General features: G+C 44.0%; 1 protein-coding gene across 2 annotated transcripts; it reads left to right on the forward strand.

The window, feature by feature from the left end:
* The first annotated feature begins 7,593 nt into the window (after positions 1 to 7,593).
* LOC147967770 (protein IQ-DOMAIN 5-like) lies at positions 7,594 to 13,595 on the forward strand. Of its 2 annotated transcripts, none has more exons than XM_087525382.1 (7): positions 7,594 to 7,813; positions 8,755 to 8,894; positions 10,113 to 10,313; positions 11,238 to 11,465; positions 11,974 to 12,087; positions 12,277 to 12,781; positions 13,099 to 13,595. In XM_087525382.1, the coding sequence occupies exons 2-7, from the start codon at positions 8,799 to 8,801 to the stop codon at positions 13,257 to 13,259; spliced, it is 1,305 nt and encodes a 434-aa protein (XP_087381508.1). In that variant the 5' UTR covers positions 7,594 to 7,813; positions 8,755 to 8,798; the 3' UTR covers positions 13,260 to 13,595. The 2 variants fall into 2 exon arrangements, with proteins under 2 accessions (XP_087381508.1, XP_087381509.1); XM_087525383.1 differs by having other exon boundaries at positions 7,595 to 7,813; positions 8,755 to 8,882.
* Positions 13,596 to 13,937: the final 342 nt, after the last annotated feature.

Consider the following 13,937-nt stretch of genomic DNA (forward strand, 5'->3'; position numbering starts at 1 on the left):
CTCCTTTTTCCTCTTCTTCTTCTTTTCTTCTTCTTCTTTCCTCTTCTTCTACTTTTTTTCATCTTTCTTCTTCCTCTTCTATTTATCTAAGCCTAAACCTAAACCTAAAGACTCAAAACTAAACCTAAACCTAGCATTAACCTAAAACGAAACAGGAAAAAATAGAACAAAAAACTGGAAAAAACAGAAGAAAAAAACTAACCTGCTTACTCCGGTGAGGTCGGGCGGTGGGGCGAGGCGGCACAGGGGCCGCGAGGAGGAGTCCGGCAGCGGGGCGGGCGGCGTAGGGGCCGCGGGGAGGGGTCCGACACCTGGGTGGGCCGACGCAGGCCTCTCCGGCGACGGGGCGTGGCGGGGCGGCTGCCGCGGCCTGGCTCCTGTTGGCGTGAGGGGGGAGGGCTGGATGGCGGCGGGCCGGCGCAAGGGTCGCGGGGAGGGGTCCGACTCCGGGGCGGGCCGGCGCAGGCCTCTCCGGCGACGGGGCGCGGGGGAGCGGCCGCCGCGGCCTCACTCCTGTTGGCGGGGGGAGGGCTGGACGGCGGCGGGGGCTGGGTCCGGGGGGCAGGGCTGGCCGGCGGTGGCGACTGCGGCGGCGGCGATAGGAGGAGAGAGGCGGCCGCGCGGAAGGGAGAGAGAAAGAGAGAGGAGGAGGAGACGGCGCCACCCGTTAAGTGGGCCTTCTTTGTCGTCTGCTCGACGGCAAAGAGGGCGACCGTCAGGGCTGGCCCACGTCTCCTCTTTGTCGTTCGCTAGCGGACGGCAAAGGAGGAACATTCTGTCGGCCAGCAGTCGGCAAAGTAGTCACCTCTTTGCCATCCGCTAGCAGACGGCAAAGAAGCTGACCTAGCCATCGTCATGCCCTGTGGGGCCCACCTGGCTCTTTGTTGTCTGCCTTTTAGCGCTTTGCCGTCGGCAAATGCCCTTTTTGCCATCAGCACTTTCTTTGTCGTCTGCTTCCTCAAAGCGGACGGCAAAGAACCTCTTTGCCGTCAGCTGGCACACGGCAAAATACCAGATTTCAGTAGTGCAATTCCATGATCCAATATCATCGCATAGCCTATACCATGCCAATGCTTTTCCCTTCAAAGATAAATGGGAAACCTTTCTCATCACCTCATCTCCGGGTAAACCTGTAAGCTTAAACAATCCACAAATTTGTTCCACATATATTAAGTGCATATCAGGATGTTCAGTCCCATCTCCTGCATAAGGATTAGCTAGCAGTTGTCCCATCATACCCGAAGGAATTTCATATTCAATATTTTCAGTAGGTGCAGTAGGTTGAGGGGTATTTAATTGTGGTTCCTGACGAGGTGAAGATACCACGAACAAACCCCTCAAAGGATTGTTTTCCATAGCAACAAGTGACAATAAATTTCAGCACACTATATAGATATTTTCTTACCGAATTCCACTTACCAAAGGTGCTTCACTCCCCAGCAACGGAGCCAGAAAATAGTCTTGATGACCCACAAGTATAGGGGATCAATTGTAGCTCTTTTCAATAAGTAAGAGTGTCGAACCCAACGAGGAGTAGAAGGAAATGACAAGTAGTTTTCAGTAAGGTGATGTCTGCAAGTGCTGAAACTGTAAGTAGCGAGTAGGTTGATAGCAAGATAATTTGTAACAAGCAAGTAACGATAATAGTAAAAAGTATGCAGCAAGGTAGCCCAATCCTTTTGAGGCAAAGGACAGGCCAAGACGGTCTCTTATAATAAGCAAAGCGTTCTTGAGGGTACACAGGAATTTCATCTAGTTACCTTCATCATGTTGGTTTGATTTGTGTTCGCTACTTTGATAATTTGATATGTGGGTGGACCGGTGCTTAGGTGCTATTCTTACTTGAACAAACATCCTACTTATGATTAACCCTCCTGCAAGCATCCGCAACTACAAGATAAGTATTAAGAATAAATTCTAACCATAGCATTAAACTCTAGGATCCAATCAGTCCCTTACGAAATAGTGCATAAACTGGTGTTTAAGTTTCTGTCGCTCTCGCAACCCACCATCTATTTACTACTCCACAATGCATTCCCTTAGGCACAAATATGGTGAAGTGTCATGTAGTCGACATTCACATGACACCACTAAGGGAATCACAACATACATACTATCAAAATATCGAACACATATCAAATTCACATGATTACTTGCAACATGATTTCTCTCGTGACCTCAAGAACAAAAGTAACTACTCGCAAATAATAATCATGCTCAAGATCAGAGGGGTATTAAATAGCATATTGGATCTGAACATATAATCTTCCACCAAATAAACCATATAGTAATCAACTACAAGATGTAATCAACACTACTAGTCACCCCCTAGCAACAATCTATAGTTCCGGTAACAAGATTGCATACAAGAGATGAACTAGGGTTTGATATGAGATGGTGTTAATGAAGATGTTGATGGAGATTGCCCTCCCCAAGATGGGAGAGTTGTTGGTGATGATGATGACAATGATTTCCCCCTCCGGGAGGGAAGTTCCCCCGGCAGAATCGCTCTGCTGGAGGGCAAAAGTGCTCTTGCCCAAGTTCCGCCTCGAGGCGGCGGCGCTTCGTCCCGAAAGTCCTCCTCTTATTTTTTATAGGTCAAAATTGAAGGAAATATGCCCTAGAGGCAATAATAAAGTTATTATTTATTTCCTTATATCATGATAAATGTTTATTATTCATGCTAGAATTGTATTAACCGGAAACTTAGTACATGTGTGAATACATAGACAAACTAAGTGTCACTAGTATGCCTCTACTTGACTAGCTCGTTAATCAAAGATGGTTAATTTCCTAGCCATGGACAAGAGTTGTCATTTGATTAACGGGATCACATCATTAGAGAATGATGTGATTGACTTGACCCATCCGTTAGCTTAGCACGATGATCGTTTAGTTTGTTGCTATTGCTTTCTCCATAACTATACGTGTTCCTATGACTATGAGATCATGCAACTCCCGAATACGGGAGGAACACTTTGTGTGCTACCAAACGTCACAATGTAACTGGATGATTATAAAGGTGCTCTACAGGGGGTCTTCGATGGCGTTTGTTGAGTTGGCATGGATCAAGATTAGGATTTTTCACTCCGATTGTCGGACATGTATCTCTGGGCCCTCTCGGTACTGTACATCACAATAAGCCTTGCAAGAAATGTAGCTAATGAGTTAGTTATGGGATGTAGCATTACAGAACGAGTAAAGAGACTTGCCGGTAACGAGATTGAACTAGGTATTGAGATACCAACGATCGAATCTCGGGCAAGTAACATACCGATGACAAAGGGAACAACGTATACCGTTATGCGGTTTGACCGATAAAGATCTTCATAGAATATGTAGGAGCCAATATGAGCATCCAGGTTCCGCTATTGGTTATTGACCGGAGACATGTCTCGGTCATGTCTACATAGTTCTTGAACTCATAGGGTCCGCACGCTTAACGTTCGGTGATGATCGGTATTATGAGTTTATGTGTTTTGATGTACCGAAGGTAGTTCGGAGTCCCGGATTTAATCACGGACATGACGAGGAGTCTCGGAATGGTCGAACGTAAAGATTGATACATTGGAAGCCTATATTTGGACATCGGAATGGTTCCGAGTGGTTCGGGCATTTTTTCGGAGTGTCGGGAGGTTACCAGAACCCCCCGGGGAGTATATGGGCCTTATTGGGCCTTAGTGGAATAGAGGAGAGGGAAGGGATAAGAGGGAGGCATGCCCCCAAGCCCAATCCGAATTGGGAGGGGGGCCGGCCCCCTTTCCTTCCTCCCTCTCTCCTCCTTCCTTTCTTCTCTCCTACTCCTACTTGGAAGGGGGGATCCTACTCCCGGAGGGAGTAGGACTCCCCTAGGGCGCGCCATAGAGAGGGACGATCCTCCCCCTCCTCCACTCCTTTATATATGGGGGAGGGGGCAACCCATAGACACACAAGTTGATCATTGATCTTTAGCCGTGTGCGGTGCCCCCCTCCACCATAATCCACCTCGGTTATATCATAGCGGTGCTTAGGCGAAGCCCTGTTCCGGTAGCAACATCATCACCATCATCACGCCATCGTGCTGACGAAACTCTCCCACGAAGCTCTATTGGATCGTGAGTTCGTGGGACGTCACCGAGCTGAACGTGTGCAGATTGTGGAGGTGACATGCCTTCGGTACTAGATCGGTCGATCGTGAAGACGTACGACTACATCAACCACGTTGTCATAACGCTTCCGCTTACGGTCTACAAGGATATGTAGACGATACTCTCCCCTCTCATTGCTATGCATCACCATGATCTTGCGTGTGCGTAGGAATTTTTTTGAAATTACTGCGTTCCCCAACAAAAATGACTTATATACCAGAAGATGTGCACCGGAGGTGGGCCGAGGAGGCCACAACCCACCAGGGCGCGCCAGGGGGGCCTGGTGCGCCCGGGTGGGTTGTGCCCACCTGGTGGCCCCCCCTCTGGTGTTTATTGGTTCCAATATTCCTCAAATAATTCATAAAAATTCTCCGTAAAGTTTTAGCTCATTTGGAGTTGTGCAGAATAGGTGGCCTGGCGTAGATTTTCTAGGTCCAGATTTCCAGCTGCCAGAATTCTCCCTCTTGGCGTGTTCCTTGTAAACTATGAGCGAAAAGGCATTAGAATTACTCCAAAAAGCATTATTATGGATAAAAATATTATGAATAACAGCAAGGAAACATGAAGCAAAATGGACGTATCAGTGCACCACAGCCTGGTCTAATTAACATGGATATTTACTTCCCCAACGTCATCAGCCGATTAAAGTCTGATCGAGGTTAGTGTCCTTTCAACTTTCTCTATGTTGTCATATTACTTAGCAAAATCAGGGTATTTGTTCTGACTAATTGATCACTATTTAAGCAACCAATTTTGATTTCATTTTCCGACTCCGCTCCTAGGCAGTAACAAATTCTATTTACCAATTTATACACACTATATATTCTTCTGCCATGTTCTGAATAAATAATACCTTTCCACTTTTTAAGTAGAATATGTTGGATGCGTAGTGAACGATCTGTATGTTACTAAGCATACCAAATTTCACTGAAAGGACTTGAAGTATGTCATAAACTTTGTTGATAATCTGACAAAGATAGCACATCATATGAACGCTAGATTTTGAATGGGATTAATTATACCTATGGTGCACACATTGAACAAGACCAATTGTGTGCACAAAACGCTGGTAAAAAGTCTTATTTTAATGTTGATGCTCATAAACTATATATATCTTGAACGATATGTTATAATTGGTTTTTATTCTACATTTCAACAGAAATTGCCCGCCGTAGCAGTTCCTGAATCGATTTCCCAGCGTGGTCCAATTACACTTGTGTCTGCTAATAACGCCAAAGTGATTGCAAGGTACTGCATTTTCTGCAGAAATAAACCATTCAAATTAATAAGTTCTCGCTTGTCGTGGCAATGCATCCGTATTGAAAAATTGGATACACTATTCTACTCATGCTCTACCAAGGCATAGGAGGGCTCTTCCTTTTCATTGACGAGATGCCGAGTTGTCGTGATCAAGCTGCTTCCAGCGGATTGTTGTGGTTGTTGCCCCTCGATCTCTTAAATGTGCTAGTTATTAATATGTTAAGTATGTAGATATGGACCATATGGTTGTTGGCCCTTAGCCTCTTAAAATGTGATAGTTGTTACTATGTTAAGTATGTAGATATGGACCATATGGTTTGTCAAAATCGTGTTACGAAGATCCTCCTTTTGTCGAATAGTGTAACCACTATGTATATGTTACTCAAATGCTGTTACCCAAGTTCTTAAATTTTCATGGAAAGTATTAGTATCGTACGCAGTTTATTGAGTTTAAGTGCGTGCCCGATGTCCATAAGGCATTTGCATATTAACTGTCCATATTGCAAATTCACACACATGTTAACATAAGGAAACGTATGTGTAACTTACTAATCATCGCACATGAGTCCTAGCCACCGCAAGCAACTAGTTTGCATTTTTTAAATTTTTTTATACACACAGAATCACACACGAACTAACTGTATTAACCGTCCGTGTTGTAATTTCTCATCGCAAACAGCTCACCCGAGTCGGCTGTTTGCCAAGTATCACACACATCTTGTTTACACGACTCATTTGTGTTCTTATGGGTCATCGCAAAGAGTATCAATGTGAACTGTATGCCGCATATCACACCATCTTATTAAGTTGAACAGTTTCTGTTGTGTTCCCTAATCGAAAACAGTTCGTCCGAGTGAGCTGTATGTCGTATATCACACACACCTTGATCTGGTTAACCGTTTATGTTGCACTCCCTAATAGCAAACAGTTCATCGGAGCGAACTGTATGTCGTATATCGCACACACATTGATATGACTGTCTGTTTCTGTTATTCTGTCTCATCGTAAACAGTTCGAATGGATTAACCGTGTGCCCTGCATCACACATGCAACTAAAATCTGAACCGTGTTTGATGGCTCTACGATTACAAACGTTTTACACCTTTTTGACGAGTTTTTTATACCACCGTTTGCGATTAATGCATCGCACACAGTTTCGTCAAAGGATCTCTGATCGTAGTGTCGCGTTAGCAGCATCCTGCAATGGTGTAAGGTCCTAAGGGAACTACTCACGCATGGTCATGGAGGCAGCAATGTTGATGTAGAGGCCTCCCGTTGTGGATTCCCCCTCTGGCGGAGTGCAGGAACATGCTTCTAGATTGGATCCCCTCGAAATAGAAATTTGTGGCAGCGGAAAAATTCAAAGAAAAATCTTGCAAGGGTTTCATAAAATATGGGAGTTATGGGCGAAAGAATGGACATAAGGCGGTGTCATGGGGCCTACATGACCTGGTAGCCCGGCCTAGGCCCTGGCCGCACCCCATGTCCGCGTGGAGGCCCTGTGTGTCCCCTCGTCTCCTTCCGATGCTTTCTAGAGCCTTCATGATATGGAAAAACCCGTATTAAATCCTTAGAATTTTTTACCTTCGTATATATCGATTTTCTATAAAATAAAAAATATGCAGAAACCAACAACTAACATGAGGCACTAGATTAATAGGTTAGTTCAGAAATAACATAAAATGCTATAAAAAGTATACAAAAGTAATATCATAATAGCTTGGAACAATAAAAAATAATAGATACATTTGTGACGTATCAATGTCTTTTCCAGTAGTTTCCTGGTTTTGTTTGGGCATGTCCCGTGCATCTAGGTCCTATTTCTAGTTAGTGCGAGCCCCAATTCTAGGTCTCCTTTGGTTTGGAGGAATTTCATAGGAATTCTAGAGGATAGGATTCTTATAGAATTTTTCCTTTAGATCCCTTTGGTTCATAGGAATGGATTCCTATTTCTACATAGGATTGATTCCCATCCTTCACATTTCATAGGAAAATAAAAATGAGCCTAGATTCAATGGAAAAATTCCTTTGGTGTCAACCAAATGACATCTCGTTTTCCAAAAAAACACACACACACAAAAACAGAGGTAGTACCTCCCACGCAAAAATGAAGAACCACAAGGACCTACACGGAAAGGGTATGCACTGCCAACCGCCAAGTGGCAACCGCAACAACTTTGGACTGTACCCCCGCAAAAGAAATTCTCGGGGAATAATCCAAGCCAAAGGAAGCGAATAGAATAGGAAACGCACAGCAGACAAGATAGCAAAGAAAGAAAGAAAAAAAGGTTCGGAAAAGGGGAAGTTGGCACTGAGAGAAATCCTACCCCGAGCGGAGAGAGCGGAGGGCGACCGGAGGACTGCTCGCTCGCTCGCTCGTCGGTGGTGGTTCCGCCCTCTCTCCCTCCCTTGTCCGCGCTGCCCAGGTCGAGCTCCTCTTCCTCCTCCCTCCCTCCCCCCTCTGAGCATGGATGCTGTCTCTAGGTTTCTTGCTGCTTGGCGTGTGCAGGATTTGGTAGGACCTTTCTTGGAGCCAGTTCGATTCTTGCTGCGGCTCCGGCTACGTCGATTGGCATGCTTATTATTCTCGAAATTGCGTCGTCCCATGACCCAATCCGTGTACTCGGCTCGCATTCCGGCCGAGATTTTTTGGTGCCTTGGGGTTGGGTTGCTGTGGAATTCAACTCCTCCCCTGCTAGGGTTCCTCCCGTGGGATTATACGCTCACATTCCGCGCAGTGAGAGCCTACAGTAGAGTTCCTTCTGTAGGATTTTGCTCGCATTCTGCAGGCGATTTCTTCACGGGAGTCCCCCGGGTTTGGATTTTTTGTGTCTAGTTCATAAGTTTTACAGTAACTCTTGGTGTCGGCCGCAATTTTATCCTCCTTTTTTCCTGTTCGTCGTGTCGGCTGCTAATTCGTGTACACTTTCTGCCGTTCTACTTGCTTGCGTACTGCCATGGTGCGGATATTCAGCAAAGTTACTTTCTTCTGCGAGAATCTGCGAGGATTGTTACTGAAGCTGTTCTTGCTGTACAGATTTCCCTTCATCTTTTGTTATGTTCAGGGGGGGATATGTGCAGCGATTAAAAAGTGTCAATGTGCATTTACATTACTACTAGATGCCCCTGTTTGCTGGATGACAGATCAGTTTGTTTGTTAGTTTAGCTGTAATAACCAACTAATTTTGACAAGTCAGTGTTGTTGTTACTTCCTCTAACTTTTTTTCTTCCATAGTGACATTTCAACACTAGTGTTGCCTTAAGTTGCTCTAATTATTCGTATGGGTGATGTACTTTCTCCACAACTGTCGCTGTATTGCTCAATTAGGTGGGACTTATCATTTGACAATGATGTTATGATGTGCAGGTGTTAGCTGATCACTACTTCACTAGGAGCGAAAAGGAGCTACCATGGGTATTTCATCCAAGTGGATCAAATCACTTGTTGGGATAAAAAAGCATGGAAAAGCTCAAAATGGCGAAAGCAGCAGAGAAGTAAGTCAAAGGGTATTCACAATTTTCTTTCGAGCCAGCTTCCCCCCTTTCCATTACTCGACCTCAATCATCCTCGATCTCGAAGGATGAACTACATGACAAAAACATACTAGCACTTGATCCCAACTTCTTATAAATTGACAACCACAGCTAGGTAAATCACCAACTCCTGCAAAAGACACCAAAGCAAAGCGGCAGCCTCATTATCCAGCATCCCAGTAAGAAAATGGGGGTATTCGTTATGGTTGGATATTGTGATAGTGAATGGTTTGGGTCTATTTGCTCATGTTGTTTCCTGCTTGTCCTTTTGTGAGCATTAAAAAATATATTTCATTTGGATTTTTCTTGTCCTGTCCAAACATGTGGAATCTTCAAGAATGATGGAAAATAGATGGTTTACCAAAACTCACTGAAAATGGGGGTATTCGTTATGGTTGGATATTGTGATAGTGAATGGTTTGGGTCTATTTGCTCATGTTATACTTTGCTCATGTTGTTTCCTGCTTGTCCTTCTGTGAGCATTAAAAAATATATTCCATTTGGATTTGTCTTGTCCTGTCCAAACATGAGGAATCTTCAAGAATGATGGAAAAGTAGATGGTTTACCAAAACTCACTGAAAGTGGTGTTATTGTTGACATGTCTTTATCATCTGATGTCCTTTAACGCCTAAAGGGCTATTCCTCCACTATTCCTTTTCATTGTCAGAACTCAGAAATTTGAAACAAGTAGATTACAGCATTGCTTAGAAGTTATGCATTGTGTAACTAATGTTAGCACTCATTGTTGTGCAAAGACGTTGCTGAAGTCCTTTTGTTGTTAGTTGCTGCTGTCAAGGACCATAATGCTTCCGTCGTCCTCACATCCACCATTTGGTGGACAACTGAAATGTTAACGCATGGTACAACAAGCTCTGGGCCAACCAACTAATAAGTTCCATAATATAATTTAAATCTGACTGCTCTAGTTTGTGTCCTTTTCTAGTTCATGAGTATTGTTAACCTCAATTCACTGCCGCTGATTTTTTTTCCCTTTCTAGTAAAGTTTTGATGGAAGCCTTTCAGTTTACTTTCATTGTAAACTGACTGTATAGGTGCAATGCCACATCTAAGCATGCGGTGCTTATTAACAGCATTGCATTACCATCTACTTTCACGCCATCCTCCTAACTTTGGTTATTGTCTTTAAATTATGGAAATATTGCTTCAAGACTATGCTTTGTATATTGTAGAGGAGCTCTGCTGCTCAGCTGCTACACAAACGGAAACATTCTGTGGATACTGAAGGCTCCCTTGCAGTTGCAGAACACACAGTGCAAATTGAACCATTGGCTAGTGACACCAATACACAGACAATTTCATCTGAGACTGAACTAAATACAAAGGAGCATCAGGCTGCAACAGTTATTCAATCAGCCTTTCGAGCATTCTTGGTATTATATTCTCTCTTTGATTACCATGTTATTACTGATGATTTAAAAAAAATCAAGCAAAATATTGCATTTTGTAACGTGGATAAATCTACTGTCCCAACTCAGGATTCTGCTTTATGCCTCCAACATGGAAAATGCCACAAAATGTTGAGTGCTAATTTAAAAATCACAATGGATGAAAATAAAGGGAAAATGGGATTCATGTGAACTCTATACCTTTTGTTATGTATGATGAAGTCCTGGTATATTCTTCTTAAAGAAGACCAAAACTACTACTGGGTGCTGGTCAATCATGTAATGCCACAACTCACTGGATACACCTAAGAAGTTCTTGGATTTTACTGTGGTCTTGAACTGAAATTATCCAGATGTACTGTTATTTGCTAGGTGTAAATGATTGTTGTTTACTGACCCGCCTATGGGGCATATCTAGTTGGAGCAACTATTATTAGAATAGGAAACTAGAACTGCTGCAGATTCATGAAGTGGTCATCAGAAATTCTTCTAAGGATAGTGAGGACAAAGAACCAATTGCCAACTCGTAATCCCTGTGTGGGAGAAAGAAACTGATGAGTATAGTTTAAAATTGAATTAAAGGACAGATATTGTCCATTAGAAACTCATCATTTGGGGCTTTGCCTTTTCCATTAGGGACTAAACTTTGTAGTTGCTTGATCACTCCTGTCCCTATACTCACTATATTTTGATTATTTTCTGATGATCCAGGCCTAAGTGCCCAACGCCTACACTAGTAACTCGTAATGCATGTTATAAGGGCTGGACCAATCAGATATAAAACCTAAGTGAAAAATATGCAAAATAAGCAGTAACTTGAAAACAATTTTTGCTAATATTTCTCAATTCTAGGCAGTCTTTTGATGATATGTGGTGTGAAGCACTTTGATTTTCTGCTTGCACTATCAGGCTAGGCGAGCTTTACGGGCATTAAAAGGATTAGTTAGACTCCAGGCCCTTGTTAGGGGCCATGCTGTACGAAAGCAAGCAGCAGAAACACTTCAGTGTATGCAATCACTAGTAAAGGCTGAAGCTCGTGTCAGAGCAAGACAGGTTCGTATTGGTTTGGAAGGTCAGGTACCCCAGAAGAAGGCTCCTGAACAAAATGCTCAGGAGGATCAAGCTCGAGAAATTGAGGTATGAAACTGCCCAGAAGTCGGTGGTGTGATGTAGGCTATTCAATTCATGATTTCCTTACAGTATATATGCAAATGCAAGCCGGCAGCTTTATATAGCTCTGTTCGCTGGATTTCTGTTAATATACCTAGCAGAGTTATTTGCCAAGATTTGTATATTATTGGAGTTGTCAAATAATCTGTTCGCTTTTCTTGTTCTTTACAATCTTCCATACAGCAAAGTATATTAAGTTTTGTAGTTCGGGAAATTGAGAAGCTTTAGCTGTGACTGAAAATACAATCACAACAAAACTTTGTTTACAGTTACGCCATCAAGATGTAGAGTTAGAATATCCAGATCACAAATGCAACAATTCAAGTTTTCCTGTGGGAAAACTGTTCAGGTTTCTCTGTAGAGCTCACTAATAACAGAAAGTACGAACTGTCCATCAGCTGGCATAAAAGACTGAAATCTCTGTTTTTAATCACATATTTGCTTTTGAGAATTGTTACTGAACTATGGGATGCAGGAACGCTGGTGTGGTGGTATTGGCTCGGCGGAAGATATGCAAGCTAAAGCATTGAAAAAGCAAGAAGCTGCCGCTAAGCGGGAAAGAGCAATGGCATATGCTTTAACACACCAGGTAACTTGAAGTGATGACATTCTACCATAAATGTATGAGCAACTGTAGAAGCCCTGGTGCTCAAGTGGTCCAGCTGCTGGCTGGGTTTTAGGGAACTTCGTTTTTTTTTCAGTAAAGTAGAAGAACAAAAACAAATGATGTAATAATAAGTTGGCAATGCAGGCTGCTAATTGCGCTTTCCTTTTGCAGCGGCAAGCAGGTTCCAGGAAACAGAAAGCTGCAGATGTCCAAGGGCCAGAGGCGGATGAGAACCAGTGGGGGCGGAACTGGGTGGAGAGGTGGGTGGCTGTACGCCCGTGGGAGAACAGGTTACTGGACAGCAATGCCAAAGAGAATGTACCAATTGGCGACGATAAGGAGGCTGAGGAAAATGGGGACAGGGATGTAAACAAGCCAAAAGGAAAAGTTGCAGTTTCTGGCATTCAGTCAAATGGTTCAAGCGGGACGAAAGATGCAAAACACAAGAAGTCACATTCTGATGCAAGTGGTTCTTCATCAGGGCAATCTGCGGCTGCGCCACCCGCTGCTTCTTTGGGATCATCTAAGCTGAAACCGAAGCCATCGAGTCAAACCTCTGAGGAAGTCAGCCCTCAACCTACCGATCCGGCTCCGCGGTCCACAAGTAATCCGAAAGAAAGGCCAGCAGCACAAGTCAATGCACCAACGAAGAAGCGGCTATCCCTTCCTAGCAACGGTAAATATCTGCATTCTTTTGCCAGTTTAACCTCCCGAGTCGCCAACGCTGTTACTTCAGATATTTAAGCTATCCAAAACTGTATCTGTCACAAGCTATGTGTCTTTTCAAGAGCTCATTTGTCACTAGCTAAGCATTTCAGTTGTAGTTGGCATGCGTTTTGCAAAGTATTAACAGCTCATGCCGCAGCAGTATCTGATGTCCATTTGCTACTTAGCTAAGCATTTCAGCTGTACTAGTTCACATTCATTTGAGCTAAAGTATCAACAGTTGATGCTGCTGCAGTTTCTGACGTCCATTGCATGTATTATATGTAGGAACTGCCGGTGGCGGAGCAAGAAAAGGCCAGGCCAACAGCAGCGAGAAAGCTCGGCCCGTCGGTTCCAAGAACAAGGCGAAAGGAGCGTCCAAGTCTGAACCGAAGCAGCGTCGGAGCCCTGGCAGCGCAACCGCGAAGCGGGCCCAGGCACAGGCCTGACCAATCAATCCACTCCCTCCCATTTCATCCAGAAACTTAGTCGTCATGGCAATGCCCATCTGTCACGTGTGTCGCTGCATCATCTGTGTACGTGTACATAAAAACCAAGAAATAAACAACCCTGCATCTAGATCGCCGCCACGCTCCCTGCGCCGTCGGTAACCATTTCCTCATGCTTCCGTCAGCTACCATTCTGTGTGTATGCTTTCTTCTTCAAGCCACTGTTCCGAAAGAACCGAAGAGGCAAGCACCATGTTATCTGCAAGTTGTGTCTGTCCATCCTTCAGTGTAAGAAAAACCATGCTTTAATGTTGCAACATGGCATGTTCTGCAGCATCAGTGGTGGTGGTTGGGTCCATGCATATCCTTCGTATCCCTCATGTATATTGCTCACTGCTTTCTTCATGGAAAGGCCGCCCAGATTCTTCTGGAGGATTTGTATAAGTCGCAACGTGTCCCATCTTGCATGCCTGACCATTTTTGCATGATGAAAGTGGTGGCTTTTGCAAAGCCAAAGCAGGATGGTCTGAGTATGATGATGGGTCTCCAGGTGCAATCATGCATGCAGTGGTTGGTTCCAATGCAGCCCCATTTGCAGGTCTCTTTGAAAGCCACCTGCTGCTTGGAACATGCCTGCCTGCCTTTGACTAATTGATGGATGCCCGTGCTGTGTGGTAA

This window comes from Triticum urartu, chromosome 5A, assembly GCF_056163025.1.
Source record: "Triticum urartu cultivar PI428250 chromosome 5A, HENAU_Tu73, whole genome shotgun sequence".
NCBI classification, from domain to species: domain Eukaryota; kingdom Viridiplantae; phylum Streptophyta; class Magnoliopsida; order Poales; family Poaceae; genus Triticum; species Triticum urartu.

Coding starts and splice junctions, on each gene's coding strand:
- LOC147967770 (XM_087525382.1), top strand. CDS start 8,799: ATGGGTATTTCATCCAAGTGGATCAAATCACTTGTTGGGATAAAAAAG. Junction 8,895..10,112: donor GCAGAGAAGTAAGTCAAAGG/GTATTCACAATT, acceptor TGTATATTGTAG/AGGAGCTCTGCTGCTCAGCT. Junction 12,088..12,276: donor CATATGCTTTAACACACCAG/GTAACTTGAAGT, acceptor TTCCTTTTGCAG/CGGCAAGCAGGTTCCAGGAA.